General features: G+C 42.1%; 1 protein-coding gene across 1 annotated transcript in view; it reads left to right on the top strand.

The window, feature by feature from the left end:
• The window catches only part of atrn (attractin), a 125,759-nt gene that overhangs the window by 66,204 nt on the left and 35,325 nt on the right, over window positions 1-24,230 (top strand). Inside the window, exons 25-26 of the mRNA XM_005728709.1 lie at window positions 759-820; window positions 17,317-17,395. Coding sequence (XP_005728766.1) covers window positions 759-820; window positions 17,317-17,395 — 141 coding nt within the window. The remainder of the gene's footprint in view (window positions 1-758; window positions 821-17,316; window positions 17,396-24,230) is intronic.

The following is a 24,230-nucleotide window of genomic DNA, read 5'->3' on the forward strand; positions in this document are numbered from 1 at the left end:
ACCCTCCCAGGAATGCTATGCTGCACCAGCTTTTCATACAAATTATAAGCAGTGAGGAGTTTTGGTTCAAGTTCCCACATAACAGAAACATGGCAGCAGCTACATTACCTCTGGTTTGCCAGATAGAGGCAGTGTTGTGTTGTTGTAGGAACAGGTGGATGTAAGGCATTTTGCTTGGGGGTGGAGTTGTAGGCGTAAGAAGAGGAGGGGGCATTGGGGAGTTGGTACCTCACTGCCAATGTTACCCCTGGCAACCTTGATTAAGACAGGATTATGTTAGCACAATTGCTCTTGTGATGATTACATAGTGAATATTTCTGCCCACATGTGCAGGAATGCTTTTTTTTGTGCAGGCTGTGGGCAGCTGAGAGGTCCGGCGGCTGGGTCGTTGTCTCTGACAGGCGTGTAGTCGGGAGCACAGATAAGCCAACCGACTGGCAACCTCCCAGCAGTTGGGGATAGCCGTGTATGGGTAGCCTCAGCGAAGGAGAAATGTCACTGATAAGAATAAGAATAATAAATGTTTTAGACACACTGTAAAGTGTTGATCATATAGATGGTTCACAGTATGCAATGCAAACATGCATAGTGAGAGCAGGAGCATCCCTCCTGCTCTCCTCAGATCTGCAAGGTCAGCGCTGGTCAAAAGCTTGATTTATTTATTTTTTTGAATGTATAACGCTGACCTGCTTCAAAATCTCCTCTATTAAAGCAGATTTCTGACTCACTCCTGTGCCCTCTGTCTCCTGTTTTAACAGATTGCCTTCTCCCAGCATAGTAACTTCATGGATCTGGTGCAGTTCTTCGTCACGTTCTTCAGGTAAGCGGCCGTCCCCTGTCAACTCGCCCGCTCCTCCACCAGAGATGCCGGGCGTTAATGTTGCTGCACTCACCCTTAATGTGTACATACATGTGCCTGTGTTCAACGTGAACGATGGTGATGGATTACCAAAGCTGCTTTCCCCTTTTTATACCAGCCATTTTTGATTCTGCTGTGCCTTACACAGCCTGACGTACACTGTAAAAACATTATTTTGTGGCAAACGTGATAGTAAAATGTGCTATTTGTGTGTGTGTGTGTGTGTGTGTGTGTGTTCGTTTGACCCGCCTGTTAATCACTGTGTTAAGCAATTAACAAATGTTAAAGAAACAGCGTAGCACCACTTCCCCAAATAACCCACAAAATATGTAACGTGATGAACCTCATTATGCAATGCAAGGTTATTTTAAAAGTATGTGTCTGTGAGAAAGAAGCTGTGAGCTCGAGAGTGGAGTAGAGACGTTGAGACAAACTGTGGCGCTCTGGCCTGGACTGGTAAGGGCATCGTAAGGAGTGGGGAGCAGTTATATGAAAGCACGGTGCAAGGCAGCCGTGGCTGGTGTGAGATCACCCTTAGTATATGCCTTAAGACACTCTTACAAGAAGTGGAGATGACTTCAGTCATTTGAAGAATTGAAGATATTCTGTTGATGGTATCTTAAACTGCAGCTACATGCTCATGTTTGTATGGCAGCTACTCACTTAAAAGATACATGAGCCTAAAATTCAAAAGAAGCATCGTTAGAATCAGAGTTAATTCCACATTCATAATGTTTGCTTTGCTTTGAAGTCAGGCACATACAGTAGCCCCTGTATCGGCTTACTTCTGCAGTTTATGATGCCGTGTTGACTCAGATGTTAAAATGTGCGATGGCACGGAGACGGAACTGTTTTTTGCCGTCTTGCACATGAGTTTGCACACATCTTCCTGTGATGTATCTGTTATGTTTGAGTGACTCACCTCTGTGTCTTGACTGGAATTTAAAATGAATTTCTGGAGTATTGTTGGCACAGTGATGCGCTACTTTGTAATGATGGAGATGCAGTTTGTTTTGGTTTTTTTCCCTGGCAGGTCTAAAAATGTGCATATGTTCGGCTTGGACGAATCCCCGAGTCTGTGCTCGACGTCTTCAGAAACTGCTGTAATGTGTTATCGATTCAAAAATGAGATGGAACAAAAATTGGATACACAACTGTGTCCTTGCATGCTCGACTGCATGTATGGTATTTCTCTCGAGTATCCAGCGTGCGAGTTTGTGTTTGCGCGCCTCCAACCCAGAGGAGAATTGTAGGACTCTTTTCATGTTTGTGTGCTCGCCACATTGCATTGAAGAAATTGCCAGCTGTTCCGAGTCGTGCTGTTTTTATCGATCCGGCAGCCATGTAAAGGACGATAGATTTGATCAAGCTGCTTTGATGGATCCTTTTTTTATTTTTCTGACCGGCCGTTCGGCTGTTCGACAACGTGTTTCAGCATCAGCTGAATAAACCGCCTTTCTCTCCTGAGGTTTATTTTGGATGCGTTCGCCATTAAAGGCAGTAGGACGGCATTGTGCACCTCACTTCCTCTGCTTTCACTTAGAAACCCCGCGGTTACTGGATTGTGATGCTGGTACGTTTATTGACATGCGTCAGCATTTGGGTGTTTGCATGTCAGCAGAGCAGCTGTGTGTAGGAAGCAGAGTCACAGCGATTCATAAACAGAACCATCTTCCCGTTGTGCTCCCTATTTCTCTACTCTTCCCCTTTCTGTCTCTCCTTCATTCCTCATTTTTTAGATTCCCCCGCCTTCCTTCTAGCTGCTCTTTTCTTTTTTTCCCTATCCCTGCTTTTCTTGTCCCCTGCCTCTTTCTTATCCTCCCCATTTCCCACCTTCCCACCATGTTCTCCTCTGTCTTTCTCCTTTCATGTCTGGCTCTCCCATCTTCCCCTTCTGTTTGCCTCCTCCATTTTTCCCCTCTGTCCCTTGCCTAGTTTTCCCTCGCCGGTCTCCACAGCCCTCCCCACCTTCCCCTGGCTTGTGTTTTTTTTTTTTTTTTACTCCTAGCCTCCCACCACTCCCTCTGACTTGCTCTTAATCCCACAGCGCTGTCCTTTTTGATGTGTTTTGCCGCCTGCCACTGATTCAGCACAAGATGAGGAGACTTAAAGTTAGCAAGCTCGCAGCAGCCGTGTCCCTGTTTGCTTCCCGTTCTGTGGGTTCTGCATTGTTTGCGTTGCGGGGGAGGAGAGGGATGCTAATTAACGTGAAAATTGTTTGCTCTCCTTCACTCAGTCTTTCTCGGTGTCTTAATCTCTCTTTCTTGCTCCTCTCGCTGCCATGTTCCCTGTGGGGACAGATGAAGGTAGTGCCATTCTGTTATCTGCAGTGCCAGCACAGATACCCCTACGAGCGTTCTCCAGCCACAGAGCAGAACAGAAGAGATGCATTAAACATCAGCGTTAACAGCAAACAGATGCATCCACATACTCGTGTCCAGTCTTCCAGCTCTTTCTCACCTTTAGGCTTCCTAGGCTCTTTAAAGCAGACAACCCCCCCCAAACGTTTCAGATCGAGCAGAGTCAGGGTCTTCTCCAACATTTCTGAATAATTTTAAGCTCTTTTTCCTTTCATGAATGTTTAACAAATATGAATGTTGTCTCTAGCTGTGCAAATTGAGTGTTTTCTTCCAGGCCTGGAAAAGCCCTGGAGAATGTGAAATTTCATAAAAACTTTTTTTTTTTTTTTTTGGAAATGCAATGAAAATGTATTCTCACTTTCTCCCTAGCTGTCATGTTTTTAATTTTAAACTTGGCTGCTGCTAAAGCAAGCGGTCTTTGAAGTAATAGTGACCTGAATGACAAATTTCTTGGCTACCAAACTGGTTGAGTAGAAGAGGCTAAAGAACTGCCACAAAAAAAATTTGCAACATTTTAACATTTGCACACGGGAGCACATTCGTCATGGAAATATTAGTGCAGTTTTGGCTTCTTCTTATTTGGAAGTCTGACACTACACATCATATAACCTACATTTCTCACTCCTGCAAAAGGAAAGCAAAAAGTTTTTTTCTTTATACTTTATCTTATATACAAAGGAAACGTTTAGCAAAGGTGTGTACAGAAGTAAGACCCACAGAGGTTACATCTGTGTCTTGGGGAACTGATGGTACTTGAATAGATAATAAGCAAAATGACATAAAACAGACAGACTGGCGACCTGTCCAGGGTGTACCCTGCCTCTCGCCCTATGACAGCTGGGATAGGCTCCAGCGCCCCCCGCGACCCTGAACAGGATAAGCGGACGCGAATGGATGGATGGATGGACATAAAACCACTTTAATATCCTGTTCAGCCAGATGCAGATATTTCAGCGTTAGCACTGAGTTCTACAGCTCGCAGCAGTGTGGGCTAAACAAGAGAGAGATGGTGTTTTGAAGTAACTACAATCTGGCATAAAGAACAAGGTCAAGGCACGGCAATGAAACTGTCAAGTGTTTGAGACAACATTCAACTTGTTTAACCTGCAGTGAGATCGCACTTGTTCTGCTCTGGGAGCTGCTTTTTATTTTCGTTCCTGTGGAGACGAGAAAGTAACAGAAGAAAATGTTCTAGAACACTGACTGCACGTCCACCCGGCGCGGTGTTTACTTCTTAAAAAAAAAACTCGACTTAACCTCATAATGGTCAGTGCGGCACTCAGGCCTGATGTCCTAGAAAATTTGGCTTCCCATGGGGGAGACTACAGACACATCTCTGTTGCTTGATAGCTAATATTAAAATAACTTGGGCTATCTGGTGGGCACCTCTATCCGGCACGGTTTCTTGCATATATTTTAGCACATGGCTGTTCCCAGTGGAGGCTAAAACCCTGGTGCTAAGAGTGCTTTGCTCCCTTCGCTGCATATGAATAAGTTCACGAAGTCACTGAGTGTAGGTATAGCTAATAATCGCTGCTTTGAGCTCATCTTTTGTGTTACAAATAATATTTGAGCGAGCAGACAATCATCGTCGTGTTTAACCTGTTCACATTTTTCTTACAATTGATACCCTAAGTACCTGTCAAATCTAGTAAAGTCAACAGCACCTGGCTCCAAATCTAATTTGTTATTGCTTGTTAAGACACACTTATCTTTGGAAAGTGACACTCTGTTCTTTCCATTGGAAGTCCTGCTCGAGGTAAACACATTACAAATTTTGTAAATGACAGGAAACCTGGTGTGTTAAGTGGGGCTAATCATGTGTTTCACATATTAAAATATGGTGTTTGCTCTGCCACCTATGAGATCCCCAATGAAAGGAGGTTTGTGGTGGGTTTCATTGCTGCTTTAATAGCTTAACAAATGCAAGAATTTTCAAACTTGAGCTGTAGAAGGTGTAAAACACTGATACAACCGCCCACTTAGCAACATTAATAGACAAGACTGGCAATATTTGGTATTTTTAGTAACAAATTCTTTTATCAGCTTTTGTCTGTGCAGGGTGACGCAAGCTGTTTCTGTCCTACAGACTCTCATTGTTGTCTAAAAATGATTCGGCACATCAGCGAGTGACATGTTCATATTTAAACTGTTACTGTTACTGTAAAGTCACCTGGACATGTCCTTGTTTTTGTTTTTTAAGTTTAAATTCACCCCGCCTTTCGCCCTATGACAGCTGGGATAGGCTCCAGCGCCCCCCGCGACCCTGAAAAGGATAAGCGGAAGCGAATGGATGGATGGATGGATGGAAGTTTAAAGTCACCATAAAAGGGGAGAAAGCTGAATGCATGCACAAGGAGAACAAGTAGGGTGGATTCAAACTCAGGACCTTCCTGCTGTGAGGCAACAGCGTTAACCACTGTGCTGCCAAGCTGCCCAATTCATGAAATCATTCATTATAAGTCATTAGTGGTATTTAATCAAATATCTTTATCAATCCACTTTGGTTATGGCACAAAGGCTATTTAATTACTACAGGAATAAAAGCAAAAGCATTTCCAATTATGTTGGCACTGCTGGAAACCGCAGTAGTACATTGGCTAGTTAAGGGTTGTCTGAGAACGGTAAAGTCTTAGAATTATAAAAGGACAGCTATCATTTCAGTTTGCATGGCCATGCCCCTGTGTATGACTGATTGGTGCCAATTTCTCTCTTCAGGAGGACAACAAACTGCTACAAAGTGTCCGTCAAACAAGTGCCGCTTCGTAAAGCAGCAGGGCAAATGTCTCCAGATAACCTTAACAAATTGCTAGCTAGAATGACAAATGCCCTGTTACTGAAAATACTCATTAGAGCACCTAATGCACATCAGCCCACAGCCTGCAGTAGTGTCGTTCAGATTTGCCTTAGAACGTATTGAGAATGACTAATCTGTATCTGCGTGTTAACAAGAAAAGCCGTCTTTGAAAGCACCACAGAAATTCCCAACTTTAAAAATGTTTGCCAACATAACGGTGCAGCAGCGAGGATGACAGATCCACATGGAGCTTATGTGAATCAGCAACACGGAGTCACCCATGCGACATGTCATGCTCGGAGAGATTAATTATTAATATCGCAAAACACATTTTAAAAATCGCATTTCACCTCACTTTGCAGTGTGTTAGCATGGTTGTGCATTTAAAATGATTAGCGATTTGTTTCTTAACAGAGGGGAAATGTAATTTGCTTGAGACTGAGGCATTAAAAGACCGGGTACCAGCAGGCTGCCCACCCTGGGCCAAGTCTGGGTGGATGTGTGGGTGCTGAATGAATCATGCCACTGCCACCAAGGAGACTTAAATTCTCTCCTGCGAGACAGACGAGTTTGACTGAAAATGCACATCAGAGTGAAGACGAGCTTTCACTCGGGGCTGTTTTTTTTCTCCTCTCTGTCTTTTTTCTTCCTCTACATCAGAAACGTATGTCTTTACAGATGTACCTCTGTCAAGTCACCAGCTGACAGCTTCCTTAGGTTTTGTTTGCTTTCCTGGACGAATATCTTAACACTAGAAATCAAAATCAACCAGAAGTAATTCAGAACAACTGCGAGATCTCGACTTTCAGCACTACCACAATCAGCATGCAGCAGCAGAAAGTGGGCAGCAGTGTTATTTGCACCTGCTGACCTTGTTCTAAACCATTTACCTGATTAAAGCAGAGAGGTGATTTGTGTCGTCAATCCCAGGTCTCTTCGGTCAGTATCTCAACCTTGCGTGTCGCACCAGCTCCCACAGTCAACTAACTCTCTCCTGCTCCCTCTGCCCTTCCCGTCGCGCCTTTCCTCTCTTCTGCTGAAGCCGCAGCAGTCTAATCTTTGCATTTCACCACTGGCTCTGTGCTGAGCCTGTCCCAGTCGCACACCAGTTTGTCTGTTCTTTCCTCCCTTCTGCTTTTTTCTTATTTTTTTTCTCCCCCTCCATTGTCAGTGCTAAAATAACACTCTTGCCTTTCTTGTACCTAAAGTTCTGTGTTTTCAGTGTTCAGTAATCAGGTTTATTAATATTTTATTAATGTTTTGTTTGTCGCCATGTGCAAACAAAACAAAAAACACCTTTCTTCTTTCATCTCAAGAACTCCTCTTAGATGAAGTGGACCCTTAAATGTATGATCCATGTGTGTTGTAGTCAGCAGCACCTACTTGGACATAATGGGAGTTAAGTGTGTTGATGTATTATTTGATAACTCGTCATATTTCTGTTATTTCTCTGTGTTTTGGGGCCCAGCGTTTAGCGAGCCACAGAAAGAAATAAAAGCAAGACTATCCTCTTAACTATGGACGCAACCACACACACACACACACACATGCACACACACTCTCAGGGTTCTCTGCGTTGGCTCCAGACTTTGATAGGAACCTAATGGCCACTCTTGCATATGTTTGCAGCTGGAAGTGGATTGCAGCACATCACAAATGATTCTGTTTTTGTGATCATCATCTCACTATTGAGCCTCTCAAACACATCTGCAGGTTCGGACGCTGGCACAGAAAGTCTCTCAAAGCACGCGCTCGGTCTTTCACCCTTAAACACGCACTCAGAAGCACTCTTTGTTCATATATGAGGCAGCTGGCTGCTCACTAGCGCTACGTGCCCTCTGAGCTGAGTGATTGTCCTTCAAACCTCACAATGCAACGAGTGGCTGCGCTTTTTGTCCGCTGCATCTTTAAAGCTTCAGACGGGCGCGCGGATGACTGCACGCGCACGGAGTTGGGTCAATATCATCAAATCCAAATGTCAATTTAAGCTGCAGCCTGTTAACTTAAGACAAATCATTCTCCATTATTATCCTGTGACATTTGTCCTCATTGGCTTCACTGTGGAGCCCAGAGCATTTCTGTCTTCAGATTCGATCACTGTAATTGGTTGGAAAAGAATGTGACATTGACCCCAACAGGGATATGCACCGTGCAGAGCGTGCACTCGGCTCTCCCTCTGACACATGTTTGTGTTTGTACACAAATGTCCATCTGGATGAGCGTCTCGCGTCGCATTGACAGGACGGGTGATGGATGATTGACAGAAGCACAGATTGTGGAAGAGTCTGCAGTGCAAAAACAGAACTTGGGTCATGCAAACTTCTGAAATTATTGAGCTGGGTAATAAGGCCCTTTATGAATATTCAGCTATATTAATATAGCAGAAATATCCGGGGTCAGATATGTGTCTTTGGACCTCAGTGGGCAAAATCTTTACCCACATGATTTAATAATTTCCCTCCCTCATTTTCTAACAATGTAGGCGGCAGGCCAAAGGCTGCTTTCTTCTTTAAGTTTGAAAATGAGCGATGGAGCAATTCATTTTTTTCTTTTCTATCAAAACCCTCCAACCAATCACGTTTTTGAGGAAGAAAAATAATTGTATGAACAAAAATGTTAAACTGTCTAGAAAAATAATCAGGCAAACACTAACCATTTGTATACTGCATCCAATCAAGAGCATTTTCTAGCGTCACTTGAAATGCGCCTTCTAATGACATTAATTCAAATGGAAAGTCACCAAAGGGATCAGACGAAATTAAAGCCCTTCCACTACCAGGTGAGTAGCCTAATTTAATTGAATCTAATTTAATATTAATTCATATTCACATTAATGTTTTATGTTAATACTCAATTCGTTCACATATTTGCATGAATGTAAAAAACTTGTAATTTTAATGGCAGTTGTAATAGTACAAATTGTAATTTTACCTTAAATGAAATTTATGTTTGTTTTGTTGGAAGATGTCATGTTATAGTTTTTAGTCATAAATGTAATTTATTTTAAATCTTTTCGTTTTTTTAAAAACAAATAAGTGCCGCTCTGTACGAGTTTTCACAACACACCCCATGATTCAGTAGCTGCTTTCTGTATAACTTGATCAATCTCTCACATTACTGTGAAAGAATTAAGTCCCAGTGTTTCAGTCTGGTTGATGTTTTCACTTTGATTGTGTGATTGAGACAGCTGGTACAGAGGAGGTCCATTCAGTGTCGAGGTCCCGCGATTGCAAACCCAAATCTTCACCCCTCCACCACAATGCTCGATAAAGTGACAACACCATACATGGCTCTGTGCAATGCCCAACATTTCCACTTTGTTCTTGTCTGTTCAAACGGGGTCCGTCCAGATGTTTTGTAGAGGCCCGTAGAGACTCTTGACTCGTTGGAAGATAGTGGCATTGTGTTAAAGCATCTGAATGCTTCGGAGCCGCACACCACTGAAACGTCTGCAGTTATGATCTGGCTGAAAGTTTCTTATGAGCATTTTATTAGCAGCATGCCTGCGACTCCCCCTCTTAATTCCTATGCAAGTAGCAAGGTTGTGCTTAGTTTATCACAGGATTGCACAGAGTTCTGTAAAAACTGTACAGCAATTTAGGTGAAATTGGTATTGATTATTTGCATTACTAGATGGTTCCTGTCTGGTATATCTACCTTGTTTAAAGCTCTTCTCATCTGTTTCCCCAGGCAGTCCTGGAAGGAACAGACCTCCTCTGTCCAGACTCATCTGATAAGCTGAAAAACGCTCCGGTCCGATGAACAGAATCAACTTCTGGAGATTTACTTGTCTTGATGCACGCTCATCCAGGTGTCAGCTGAGACTGAAAAAGCCACTTGGATGAGTGACGAAACGTTTCTCCCACTGAAAACGCTACGTCTAGATGAACAAAATCAACTTCTGGAGATTCTAATTCTAACTAATATCAAACAGTTAAACAGACTAAGGTTGCTTATATGGGGCGATCGTGGCTCAAGAGTTGGCAGTTCGTCTTGTAATCGGAAGGTTGCCGGTTCGAGCCCCAGCTTGGCCGTTGTGTCCTTGGTCAAGACACTTCACCCGTTGCCTTCTGTTCGTGGTCAGAGGGCCCGGTGGCGCCAGTGTCCGGCAGCCTCGTCTCTGTCAGTGCAGCTGTGGCTACAATGTAGCTGCCATCACCAGTGTGTGAAAGCACTATACAAATACAGGCCATTTATATACTGTCAAGATGCTGTATGCTCTGCATTCTTTTATCAATAAAAGAAAAAAGTAAACGTGCCTGTTTGTATGGTTTTAAACAGTTTGGAAACCAGCTGCTTCCGTGTTTCTCTAAACACACACTAACACTGGTTCAGACCCAGTGTAGTGTTTGCCCACAGACTACTTCTTGTGGTGTGCACTGACAGGCAGATTCACTTTCACCCTTTAGGAACACCTGAAAAAGAGAAGCAGAGAGAGATACTGAACACTCATCCAAACCTGGCCTGTCTGTCCTAAGGGGCCTCCCCCGGCACTCAGCAGGTGCTGCTGCCTGTGCTGTGCCAGATCCCCCCCCACTCTCTCTCCTCTCCGAGCTTTTTAGTCCTCACTTTCTTTCTGTCTCTGGATTTCTGCCTTCTCATATTCTGAACGTGGGCTGCTGCAAAACTGCCTGTTTACCTACTGTCTTCTCTTCTTCTGTCTGCGTTATCTCCACATTTCTAACCTTCTCTTCATCTTCACCTCTGCCTCCTTTCCTCACAGCATTGTTTTCTTAACTTCTCGCCCCTTCTTCCCACCCCTCTCTTGCTTTCTTAGCGATCTTTGCATCGATATTCATCTAGGCCAGGTCATCAGTGAGGAGCGAGAGCGATACAAGTGTAAGATGCAGCAGATAGAGTGCAAGAAGCACCTTGTGGCAAATCCCTCCTGGTGTGTCTGTGAGAAGCTGAAAGCCCCTCTGCGTCCCATTAATAATAAATCACTGAGATCAGTAGATTTGACTCGAAGCCTCCACTCCTCCTCCTCCTCACCACTTTCCCTCACCTGTAATGAGTTGGGAGGAGGGTACGAGGAATGTGACCGAGGCCACGACACGAGGGGAAAAAGTCCCAAGAGGAGGGCAACGTTTTTGTTTGTTTGTTTCTCCTCCCCATCTGATCAGCCTCGTGTCTACCCCCTTCCTCTACGTCTAGCACGTTTGCGCTCAGGGCTGCTTTTTTTCCCATAACAATGAGTTTTGGCAGGGTTATACAAGCAAAAGCAAAAAAGCTCGCAGGACAAAAGATGATGTGGAATTGGAGTTTTCATGCTGCGGGCCTCAGCTCAGGATTGTCTGAAATATAATGCGACTTGTTGAATAGCTCTCATTTCTGCAGTTTATTACCTGGTGAGGTTCGATGGTGCAAAAACTCAAACTGCGTAGGTTTTTTTTTTTCAAAGGAAATCTCTTCCCTTTCCATTAATCAATTTCTAAATCCTATTCCCTAAGAAGCTTTTTGTTTTCATCCTTGAGTTTGTCACTACCACCTTAATCCGAATGACATCTAAGGCAGATGGTAAGACACTCCCAAACTTGCATTTAGCAAGTTCTGTGCTTTGGTATTTTCAGTAAATATCAGCCCTCACATTGCAGCCCCAGTGGCCAAACGTACAACATTAAATGATTATTTCCACAGCACGATTAATCATCCTCTTATTGAACTTCCAGTTTCAAAGAAGCACAATTCTAATTAGCTTCACCCTGTCATCTTAACAAGCTCTAAGGGATGAAACAATAACTGAGGGTGGCCAGTTTAATTATCAATTAATTAATTAATTCATAATTCGCATTGGGGAAGTCAACAGGCCTGTGTGAAACTGTTATGCGGAGTGAACGGACTCTATGGCAGAACACACAGAAGTGCAGAAAATGCAGGGAGTGCTCTTTATTTACAGTGTCAAACTTATTTACACGGGATGAGATATGTACGCTGATAAATAAACAGAAGGAAACCAGGGGAGAGGGCTGACACACATTCGGAGGGAAAGGGGTTACCCGCGCACGCAGGGTGGATCTATGAGAAAAAGAAAAACAAAACTTTAAGGGGAGATGCCAAACAACCGGTAAGAAACGGCAATAAACATGGGGAGAGTTGGAGAGCTCACTTGTCACACTGGCTGCTCGGGCGAGGATTCTCGGGATGTGGGAGAAACGCTGAGATTGATCTCTGTAGTGATCCCGGAAATGCGGCTTCACAAACAGCTGACAGGTAAGCGGGTGATGGATCCGGCTGAGGATACAGGACAACAGGTAAACAAACAAAATCCAAGACATAGGTTGGCCGTAATGCACACCGCGGAGAATTAACAGACACGTTACCACTCGGGGAGGTGGGGAGGTGTGCTGAAAACAGAAGCAGACCCCGTGACACCACACCAGAGAAACCCCACCAACTCCTAATAGTACCCCCCCCCCGGGGCTTATCAGGGTGCCTCCGGTAAAAGTCAGCAATAAGCTCAGGGTCCTCAATAAACGAACTCTGAATCCAGGACCGCTCCTCAGGCCCGTACCCCTCCCTGTCCAGAAACAAGTGCAGCCCACGGCTTTGGTTGCATGCTTCTCATTCTGCTTTCTTAGACCGTATTTGGTTTTGCCCTCGTACCGAAAATAACCGCTGCTTCCATTGTTAGAGCAGAGAGTAAAGAAATGATCTGGAGCTGCACAGATTATACCCAAATTTGTATTCTGTGACATGTTCAGGTCCTCATTTTATTTCAGGTAGGTTAGCCTTTCTTTGAAGGGTCCCATCACCCGCAGCGCTGCAGGTTTTAGTGGCGACAAGTGCATGGCAGAATAGGACCTCTGAGCAACTGCTGATTAGTGTGTGTGGTTCAGCGGACAAAACTTATCAGTCATAGCGAAAATGAAATGCTGTTTGGCTAGTGAGCAGGTTTCATTTCCCACCCCGGAGTAAAAGCCAGCAGCAGGCAGACTGCAGGATTAGTATTCAGCTGGCTGTGGACAACAGAACCAGTGTGCTGGTGTTTGCCCTGTGGCTGTTGTCTTGCTGTCAGGTTAGCCAATGACACGTCAGAGCTCACCTCTCTGGCCTCAGCAGCCGATGGCTATAATACACTTCGCCTGGCTCTTTTTCCGCTTTCCACTCTGCCACTTAAAATAGACGGCATCCATCTTTTTTTTTTCTTTTTTACCCGAGACACTCAAGAGCTTTGCACACAGTATTCTTTTTTGCCAGCGTTTTAGCGTCTTCTGTTATGTCATCAAACTTTGGACTGCCTTATTATGGACTGAGCAGCTAAACTTTTTTAAATTCAAGCTAGAAGTGAGAAAATTCCACATTTCTAAATGGAACAACATTGAAATATGCTCACGATGTTCTCATTTTAGAATGCATTTGAAGGTAAAACTGCGATATAAGTAATCTTTTACTCTAGAATAAATGTCTGTCTGATATTTTTGCCTGAAATTAATCTTGTTTAAAGTAGGAAAAGCATTAATAGCATCCAGAAAATGTGAATAATGGCATGCTGACACTCTTTCTAAACATCGGGTGCTGTGAAAAAGTGTTTTCCCTCTTCTTGATTTCTTAGTTTGTTGCACATTTTTCTTAAAAAATTTCAGATCATCAAGCAAATTTTAAGTACTAGTACTGGACATTCACTAACATGGTATCAAATATCATAAGAATCCATACCAAATGATCTTTTTAAAACATTTTATTTTATGTTTTTGGAGCTGTAGTTTACAATCTGTTCCATAAATCCCTGTCAGTGTCAGAACAATACTTTCTGCTGTTTTTAAAATTCAACTTAATTGCAGCTGAATACGATGAGTTTGATGAAACTGGTGATTTTAACCTGAATATTTGGTAAAATGTTAATTAGTTTCGGGTCTTGTTTTAAAGTGACTTTTTGCTCATCGCACTAATTAAATTCAAACGGTTTTGTTTTCAGGAAACTGAAATAATCATTTAATGTGTTTAGAGGGTCAGTATTTTTTCCTTCGTAAACTTTCAAACTTTGATTCCGTCACTTTTCATTACACGTTAGATATCTGAGGAAACTGGATAAAAGAAATCGTACTGGTGAGTTCCTGCTACAAAGTTGATTTAGATCTTTCCCCCATTAGGTATTTTTCAGCAGAGGGAACCTCCCTTGAACATGCCATCAGAGTGATTCTCTTTAACCTGCTTTACCTGGCTCGCTCGGTGCTCTTAAAAAGCATGAAAATAACCGAGACAGATCTCACAGGAAGTAGCAATCTGCGCTGATTTGAATTAATCTCGACACAAGAAACAGTAATGTTAATGCAACTGTGTTGTTAGGGCAACATAAACTTCCTTGTACTTAATGTGTATGTGTGCACCGTTGAACCTGAAGGGTGCAGTAATGTAAATTTGTATCCGTAGCGTAGTAGGGTTAAGTTTACCCCACTATCAGTTGTCTGATGTTTTGTTTTGTTTTTCATGTGTTCAGTACTTTGTGTCATTTTGTTAAGGGTATTGCTGGAGTCTGCTACACAAAGGCAAACAGATGCTCCGTTTAGATCACCATCTTCTAACTGTACAGGAATTCGCATAAATATAACCCCCGAAATCCGTAATCCGTTGGCTCAGAGTTGCTTTTATTGAGACGTTAGTGAAGGTGAAGTGCGATTGTCACAGGTGGCTTTGGTGAGGCAGCATCTGCTGGTGAATATTCTTTTCTATTTTCATTGAAAGTGAGAGATGCTGGTGTGACGTATGGGTTGAGGTGGGAGCTGAAGCTTGACTAACTTTCCCAGCATCCCTTGCAGAGGTTGAGATCAAATGAAGCACATTTCTCTGTGTCTGTCTCCGTCTGCTTCTCTTAGTGTTTGTCTCTCCGGTGTTACTTTCGATTCCTTCAGTCTTTGTCTCTTGCTCCATTTTCTCCTCCTTAACTCTAAACTTATACCATTGTTTAGACTTCAGCTTACACTTTCCAATCTGTCTGTGTTTCACGTTGTCTTTCACCATCACTGTCCATTTTCTTCATCATTGTCTTTCCTTCTCTTCTTGTCCTTTGTTTCTCTCTCCTTTTCCCTCCCACCCTGCTGAGCAGGGAAGCCTTTGATGTGAAGCCGATATCTATTCATGCAAGTCATTCATCAGCACCGTGTTGCTTTTAAAGCAATGAGCAGGAAGCCAGATCAATAAGATGGCTGAACGGATGGATCTCTTAAGGGGCTTCTTCAGCCCAGAGAGATAAGGGAATCTTTTTTTCTTCTTCTTTTTTTAAATAAATGGCACTTTAAAGAGTCACACAGGGTGGGCGGGGGCTCGGATGGGGTCGGGAGCGATGAATGAAGATCTGACGCTTCACAGCCACTATTAAAATAGGCAAAGGCATTTAGATGGAAAAAGTGGTAGAACGTTGGAGAAAACCCTGCGAGGGGTCTGACTGGAAGGCCCTGTGTCTGAAGAAGTTACGCTTCAATGTGGACTAATTAAATCCACTTCAAAGCCCAGAAAGTTTATTCACAAATATTCTTTATGCGATAAACACTAGCAAAAAAAACTACACTTGAGACAATAAAGCATAAATGTATTTATGAAAGTCAAAGCCAGGAGTTTTCAGTCTTTCAGACAGTTAGCTCTGAGCCCATTAATCATTGAGGACTCAGTCTTGTGTTGAATACTGCAGTACATAGAGACCTGGAGGCCGATATGCCACGGTGTAAACTAGAAACACGGCTTCACTTACTTTGTACTGTTCTGTATTTTTAAATTAGATGTGACACATAGTGCCATGAAGCTTGCCAGCTTTGTGTCTCTGATAGAAATGCCTTTAGCTAGGACAAAACACCAGAGTATGCTCCTTTTTTAAAGTTCTAACCTATGTGGACTTTTAAATTGACCCATATATGAAAATAAATTACATGAGACTTAATATTTAATCTCACGTATCTCTTTTCTTAAGGCTAGATGGGTTTTTTTGTCTTTTTCTCCTGTCCTGGAGGAAACTGTGTCACGAATCACTCATATTTAGGCATTTTGCCATCGTACTTCTGATAGCTTTGACTGAAGATCAGCAAGAGCCGTGACAGGCTGAGAGTGAAGCTGAGTGCTAAAGATGTTGTCCCTGATGTGTTTACACGTGCGCGCGCGCACACACACTCACTCCATCTTGTCTAAGTACACGTCTGGAAGCCGGGGAGAGCAGACGCGCACACACACACTGATGCTAACAAACCATGTCACCCAGACATGTCACCACAATCATCATCACCTCAAGGTGTTTTTCTGTAGAGCGTAAATAGCACTAAGCGTTTTGATTCTTTGTATATTTTATTTGTGTGTGTTTGTGTGCGCGTGTGTTGAGGGGGGAGGGCGGTTCTTGAAATGAACCAAGAAAAACACATTATGTGTTCAAGAAAAAACATGAAAAAACATTTCACAAAGTGCTGAAGAATGAAAGGAAGCGAGTGTAGAGTAAAACAGAACAGAAACATAACAGGATGACAAAGATGGTGCTTGATGCCAACACTTGGAGCTCGAGGGCATAAAATGGAATGGTGGTTGAAGACCGTGTGTGTGTGTGTGTGTGTGTGTGTGTGTGTGTGTGTGTTGTTTAAAAGTATTTAAGCAGAAAATCATCATGTGTGACCACCCTCCTAAACAATCTGAAGAAAAGCGCAAAGTGTACATCCATTTTTTTTTTGCTAACCTTTTGTTTTTTAGCTTGTTTCTTTTGACGTTTAGCACGATCACTTTGTATCCCGTTAAGAAGTGACATCATCAGCTCTTTTTCTATAGCTGAGAATGTATCGTTTTGATTCTTTTGATCTTGGAAAAAAAAGGACTAATTCCAGTAAAATGAAAATTTGTGTAACTTTGTCAGCTGCCCATATTTGTCAAGCAGTTTTCCTGGATTTCCAGTACAGATGGAAAAGGCTGCAGTGACGTGTCAAATTGACTTCAAAGGTTGTGCATATTGTGGCAGATTCATCACTTATGATAATTAATGTTACCCTTCGAGTTTCAGACCTGTCGCTCTTTAATGCTGTTCAGTGTGGGCTGGCATCACCTCGTTTTATTTTGCTTTATTTTCCTCCCCTACTTGCTGTCAGTTTAAAATGCACACATGTATATGTTTGATGTCAAAAATCTGTTTGTTAATATATTTATCGGTGACAGAAAATAAAACTCGCAGTCAAATACTTCTTTCCTATAAAGTTAACATCAAACCATCCTTATAGCTTTTGATGAGAAGACAAAAGCTTATAGGTTTTGTCTTCTCATCGCTTCATTTATCTGTTTTTATTTCTTTTTTTAATATATTTTGGACTCATCTCTTCCTCTGTCTTTTCCACCCACAGCTGCTTCCTGTCCCTGCTCCTGGTGGCCGCCGTAGTTTGGAAGATCAAACAGAGCTGCTGGGCGTCACGGCGGCGAGAGGTAAGCGTTTGACTCCATGCTTACAATTGATTTTAAGCTGCCACACTCACATCAACTCATTTCTGGTTAAAGTTATTGCTGCTGTAAAAGTTGCTTTGTTTTGTGGATTTTCCAGTGGAATAAATATATCAAGTTCGTTTTTGTCCACAATCACAAAGAAGTGTGATTGCGTTGATTCTGTCATGCACTATATTGCCAGAAGTATTCCCTCATCCGTCTTCACACACATATAAACTTGAGGGACGTCCCGTTCTTAATCCATAGGGTTTTTTTATGTCGGCCCAACTCTTCTGGGAAGGCTTTCCACGTGGTTTAGAAGAGTGTTTATGGGAATTTCTGGACATTGTTCCAGAAGTGGATTTGTGAGGTCAGAAACTGATGATGGACTGGTTTGCGGTCTCCACTCTTGTGTTGGACTGAGGTCAGGATCCTCTAGAAACTGTTCTAGAGGTTGTCAAACCACATCTGTATCGATATACATACTGAGCTGTCAAAATTGATCGTGAAGGATACAGGGGAGGTCGTCTTTATAGGGGAAAGAGTTGAAGCAATCGACACTACAGGCAACTTTCAGGCAACGCTAAACTCTTGGCTCCTTCTGGTATTATCAATGTGCACACTAAGTCATTTGAATCACAACAGCCCTGCAACCATTAAGTGTTTGGTTGTTGTTAATGTATTGAGGCAGACATTCATCAGTGGTCTTTCATAAAGCAGCAGGTATTAGCAGTATTATGACTCCAGTATTTAGAGTCATGCTTGCCCCTGTCTCCTCAGGACGCAGAAATAATCAGGAGAGAATATTAAAAGGATCTTGGGTGTAATGCATTTTTAAACTTGACTTGTGTAGTCACTCATATTTCAATTAACCTTGGGTTTTATATCATTATAACATATAACATATCACGTGTTGATTGCAATGGTCCTTTTGGTTTAAAGTAACTGCTAAGACTAATGAAAATGTGCAGTCATGCTGCAAGTTACAAGTCATTGCAAAGTCATCAGTGTCCTGTTAAGCAACAAGTAATCTCTACAGTTAGAAGGATTAAATGAATACGTTTTCAAAATCATTGTTCAACATCAGACATATAAATAAACCTTCACTAGCTGGCTGAGGAAGAGTTGGATGGCTTACTAGTTAATTATCAGCAAGAATTCAGATTGCTTTTAACTTGTCACATCTCTCTCTGTAAGCTCGGTGTTTGCATGATTAAGACTCAACAAATGCTTAACTAACAGTCTGGCCTGACTAGCTGTTCAGACAGATTGCCAAGCATTGCATTTGCTTTCTGCATGTGGAGCACTAACGAGATGTGAGAAGTATGAAAAGTCAGTGCAGTTTTTGCATGTTGAATACTGCCTCGCTGGGAAAATGACAAAATGCTTTTTCACGTGTGCTTCCAGAAGGGTTTGGACCACCTTTTGAATGAGTGGCTGAAAGGTTGTGTACTGGTGGCACTGTGTTTCTGCATTTTATGTGCGTGTGTGCGAGTGCATATGTGTCAGTGTCTAAGAGCATACACGCTAATGTTGTGCTTAATGTGAACTTTTGGTCTGTGCTTTTTACACTCGTCGTGTCGGTTGAAGTGCCTTTTGCCTGTAACATCGTCCGAAAGTGCTGTAATCAGCCTCACCTATTGTGCCTCTTAGCATCCCCCTTTTACCTGCACCCGCTCTGCCCTCTCTTCATCATAAAACCACAGTTGTCCATCTGGACGCTGTACACTCTAACCTTTACACAAAATTAAAAGTGGAACTTTGTTAAGAGGATTGGTGGCCACCTGAAAACTGTGGCCTGTGCTAAACTCCCCAACACCTGAAAAAGCTTGTAGGTTTCACTAAAATGTTTCACTTTTGTAGAACAAACCTGGGCTCATGTCAAAGTGATGGGGAAAATGGACTGCTGCATACCTGCCTACACAGTTTAAAGTAACCATCAAGGTACACAATGAGGTTTTTAACATTTGTCTTATAATGGGAAGATAAAGGATCCAGAGCACTGTCAATGTATTTACTCACAAAGTCAAATCTGCAAGTCATGTGCAAATCAGTGAAATAAAAGGTTATGCTGGGAAAAAATAGACCCCAGTGTCAACATGTGAAGTGCAAACAAGACTGGACCCGAAAATGAGCCTTGTGGCACACCCTAACTAAGAGGGACTATTTTGCATCCAAAGCATAACAGATCAGCTGTCAAATACGGTAGAGGCGATACATGCCTCGACCATATTCCTTTTCGACGTTGGTTGTGTCAGATGATGCCCACAGGTCAGTTTTAGCTCGTTTTTTGTGTGCTGTAGCAGAATAAGCAGAGATGGTCATCGTGGTAATGCTTTTAATTAATCTGTTAATGAAACTGCAGTAATGTGAAAATGCATAGTTGAAATATCAATTATAAATATAAAATATTTATTTATAGATATAATAAAAGATCGACTTTTTTTGTAACGAGTCGTGACTTGTGATGAACGAAAAGAAACTAATGTTGAAAATCTCTCCCCATTCACTCAGAGTACTTTAACACATGTCAGATAACTGTCTGGTAATGTCACAAACATGACCTGTAGAAGAACTTTGGTTTTTGTCTTTATGTAAGAATCTCAGTGTATCACGTCTCCTTTGTACTTCATCATCTGAATACATTTACAAACCTTGAGCAACAGTTATAAAAGCGCTCCTTTAATTTTGAACAGTGACAAGCTTTTAACTTTTTTTTTTAACTCGTCCATAACTCTGAAAGAGCCATATGATGATGATGTAATGCCAGTCATCTATTCATGATAGGTTAACTGGATAAATTATGCCCATTATACAGTACACATTTTTATTAAATGCCAGGTATTCTTGTTATTAATAATTGTTCTTTTCTATTCATCTATATTAGCGGTTAATCTCATTTTTTACACAGTTAAATAAACCTATTACAGATATTTTACCAATCAGTAGTTAATGGAAGATGGTAAACACTATACAGTTAACTCATTATATAAGCAAAGCAAAAAAAAGTTGCAATTTTAGTTGCAATCTGAGCAAATGAAGCTCGGTCCTAGTGCTAGTTGTGAAGTCACATTTTGGTAAAATGCTGTGAGATGATACCCCGAGTATCATCTCACCCGAGTCATACATCCTTCTGTGAAGAATCTGCAGGAAAGACGAGCCAATTTATAAAGATAGTAGTTGTTGCCAGGCAGAATCACAAATTTAGCTATGACATCACTGGCTCAGCAGCCTTTTTATAAACCACTGTGGGGGAAAATCCCCCCCCCAAAACATTAGTTATATAGTGAGCTCTTCCTAGCACAGATGTCAAGCACAGATGTCAACTGAATTAGGATTGGGAAATGCTCAACAGGTTTGGGATCTAATACCCTCCTCTCTACAAAACCACTCAGAATAGTAAGGATAGAAATGTCATTATTGTTTATTTATTTAAATTAAAAATGTTTGGACATGTTCTGTTCACTCGTGGAGTTTATTTTCTGCTGCTCATACACACACTCACCATCTCCTAAATTCTTGCCACTTATCTTCATCTAGTGTTCATAAGGAGTATCGTATAAACAAACCAAAGATGACAAATTTCCATCAAATGTGACTTAATCCAGCAGCACAGGCAACCTGCTTTCACGCATGCTCATGTTCCATGTGAACACAGCGTGACACACAATTCACGCAAACAGAAAGCTAATCATGTTTTTCCACGAGGTCGACTGTCTCCGTTACAGCCGTTCGCTTCCTTGACATCGAGACCGTTCTGTTCTTTTCAGCACTGTCCCTCAAGGCTTGGCTTTCACATTTATCCTTGATTCCTCCATGTTACTTGGTGCTTGCATCAGCTGTACAGTGACACACATTTGCATCTAATTATGCCCACGTTCACCCCACTTAGGCCCGACGCAGTGGAAAGTGGTGGCCGTTGCATTTTATGTGGTCATTGCAGGGTCAGAGGAGTTTAAGCCGATGGCCTCGAGTCCTTTTATTCCCCACCGCTGGCTGCTTGTCATTTGACTTTAAGGAGTTTAAGCTCATTGTGCTGTCACAGGCATTGTAAGTCGCTCGGGATAACAGTGTTAGCGCGAGCCCTATAATGCAAATGTCACTGAGACTTTTTTCCCTTTCTTTTTAAAGATGTGGCTGTTGGCACAGGGATTGAAATCAGCTTTTTTAGAATGACATGTTGAGTGAAACTGACTTTGAAACGTTACATTTATTCTTAAAAATGTGTTTGTTAAGAAGATTTTTATTAACCCCATCCAAAAACTTTAATAAAAAATGTATATTAGGAGATATTAATAGAGGTTATATATATAAAGGGAACATTTTAGCCGAAACAGTATTTCTTTTTATTCTTTAGCATGACAAACTATAATCTCGCAGTTCTCCAAAATTCAACTTTTTCATTTGGAAGGCATCCAGGTGTTAATTTGGTGCCAGGAGTATTAATGACTCGAGGACTGTGTCTGAAGTTGCTGTTATTGTAGGCGTAGGCTAACACCTGCTAAGAATGTCGGTTCCACCTGTTGGTCACTGCGTGTGGCTTGTTTGTGCACGTTTCAAAGTATTGCGATGGATTTCGTTCCTCATGTGTGTCTGCACCCTGCATCTGTTTGCATACATGTGCGTGCTTGCGGTGTGTGGTCTGTAGTGTCTGAATCTAAATCAAAGCCTTCCTTTGAGACCTGACAGTTCCTTTGAAGGAAGCTGGAGCTGCCAGATGGCATTAGATGGACCCCACCACAGCCGGTACCATAGCGGGCTCTGGCTTTTTAGTCAGAATAAGCAGTGCTTGAGCAACGTTGTTAATGCAAGTTGATTATTCCTGTGGTAACGTTTTAGCAACAGCAGGACTTAAATGGCTGTAGTTCTAAATTGATTCTCACTTTTATCTTTTTGCGCTATGTCTATATTTACTGTCCTAAAGTTAATCGAAGCGACAGAGTGCTAAAATGAGAGTTACAGTTTTCTCTTTTGAGCGGCCAACAATTACAGCGTCACAGACAGGTTTCGAGCACAGCTTACGCAGGCCTGTGACAGACACAAATGATTAAAGTTGTTCCTTCTCTTTTTTTTCTATTCTTTTAGCAAGCTGGCTAATTAAAGCGAAAATCCAGCAAGCAGATCTATTGAAAGGGTAATATATCATGATGCAAAATACTGTAATAATGGTGCCACTTTCCCCTTCTTTGCCTAAGGACAGAATATCTAATTTCGCTAGATTGTAGCAGAGATTTTAGGCCAGAATGGGAGGGCTGAAAGACAGAAATTTCTGCACCTGGCTGCGTGAGAGTTGAGTCATATGTTCAGAGATGGAGCCCCTTTTGAATGACATTGTAATGCATAGAGTGAGCCTTTGATGTTCATTGTCAGTTTTCCCAGTATTCTCTTTTTCACCATCACTGGGATCTCATACAGTTACATTCCCCTGGAGATCCTCCTCCTCCACTGTAGCTTCCCAAAAATATCCTCCCGATGACAAAGTGTGAATTTATCCAACATCCACTGTCGCACTTACTCAGATATATATCACATATAACTTGACATATATTAGACGCGTATTGCACCCTGAGGTATTGACAGAAATGCAGAATGTGATAATGTCCCTGATCATTTGTGCTGTGTTCCACATTTACATTACGCAAGACGCAGGCTGCCTGCAGGAAGAAGGCAGGGAGGGAGCAGAAATGGGATAAACGTCTCTTAGATACCTTCACATATTTATTATCAGCCATTAAGCTGCCCTCCCACTACTACCTCCGCTCAACTATGAAAAAGCAAAAAAGGATGTCAGTCAAGGCGTCGAGGCTCAGGCCCCATCATAAAATGAACCGCAGCTGCGAAATAGGCTACAACGTTTAAACCTAATATTTTAGCATCAAAGGTTACCCAACTCAGGTTAAACATAAACATATTTTCTTGCTTGAAATGGCCACGGTTTCCCTCATCTCTTTGATGATTCGGTGAGTGGGAAAGTACGCCGTCCACACATGAAAGTCTATTTTTTTAAAAAGCAGATCAGAGATGAGGTGTTAGACCTTAACCAGAGGTGACGATGTGAAAAAGCTATGATCTCTTATGTAAGACCTTTCACTCGTTTTATTGAAGGATATTACCTGTGAGTTGACATGTGAAAAAGCAACAAATGTGGCATTCAAAATGTATAAGAAAGGTTCAAAACTGTGTGCATAAAGTTTCAGGCGTTCAGATTTTTTGCTTCACATCAAAAGTTTTACCTGAGATACCCAAGAGTGTAGCAGGCTATAATTTTTGCACACCTGTATAGAATTTGACCTTGGGCTTCAGGTAATTACATCCTACAACATTTATGTAAATTTTCATGCAATGATGGCTGTGAGCTAAAGAGTATTTCTAAAGTTTAAATACCTAGCTTAGGTTTAAGCGCCTGTAGTCATCTTAAGCACTTTTATAGTAATGTTCAGAAAACTCTAACAGGATTTGTCAGATTTGTTCCTGATTCCTCTCACACAGTATGTCACGTTTTCACTGAAGCAGTACAAAATTAGGTTAATTTAAAATGAACTGCTGGCAGATAAGACAAGAAAAGTGTGAAGTATAAATAGTTTCAGATTCATTCCTAAACCCTTTCCTTACCTGTCTAACCGAACATGTGCATAGTTCCCCACCTGACATATTTGCACACTATTAAAGTCTGAAGCACGGCTCGCGCGGGACCTTTCCTTGCCATCTCATGCCAGGCGTGAGGATGAAGAGCCGGCAATAAGGTTGTTAAATGGTTCCCTGGCTGTCTCCTTATGGTTGTGCCCTTAGTCACAGCAAACTGCTGACCCACATTTTTGGGTGGGTGACTTTTTCCACT

The sequence above is a fragment of the Pundamilia nyererei genome, unplaced genomic scaffold (genome assembly GCF_000239375.1).
Source record: "Pundamilia nyererei isolate P.nyererei 1_Seehausen unplaced genomic scaffold, PunNye1.0 scaffold00029, whole genome shotgun sequence".
Taxonomy (NCBI): Eukaryota; Metazoa; Chordata; class Actinopteri; order Cichliformes; family Cichlidae; genus Pundamilia; species Pundamilia nyererei.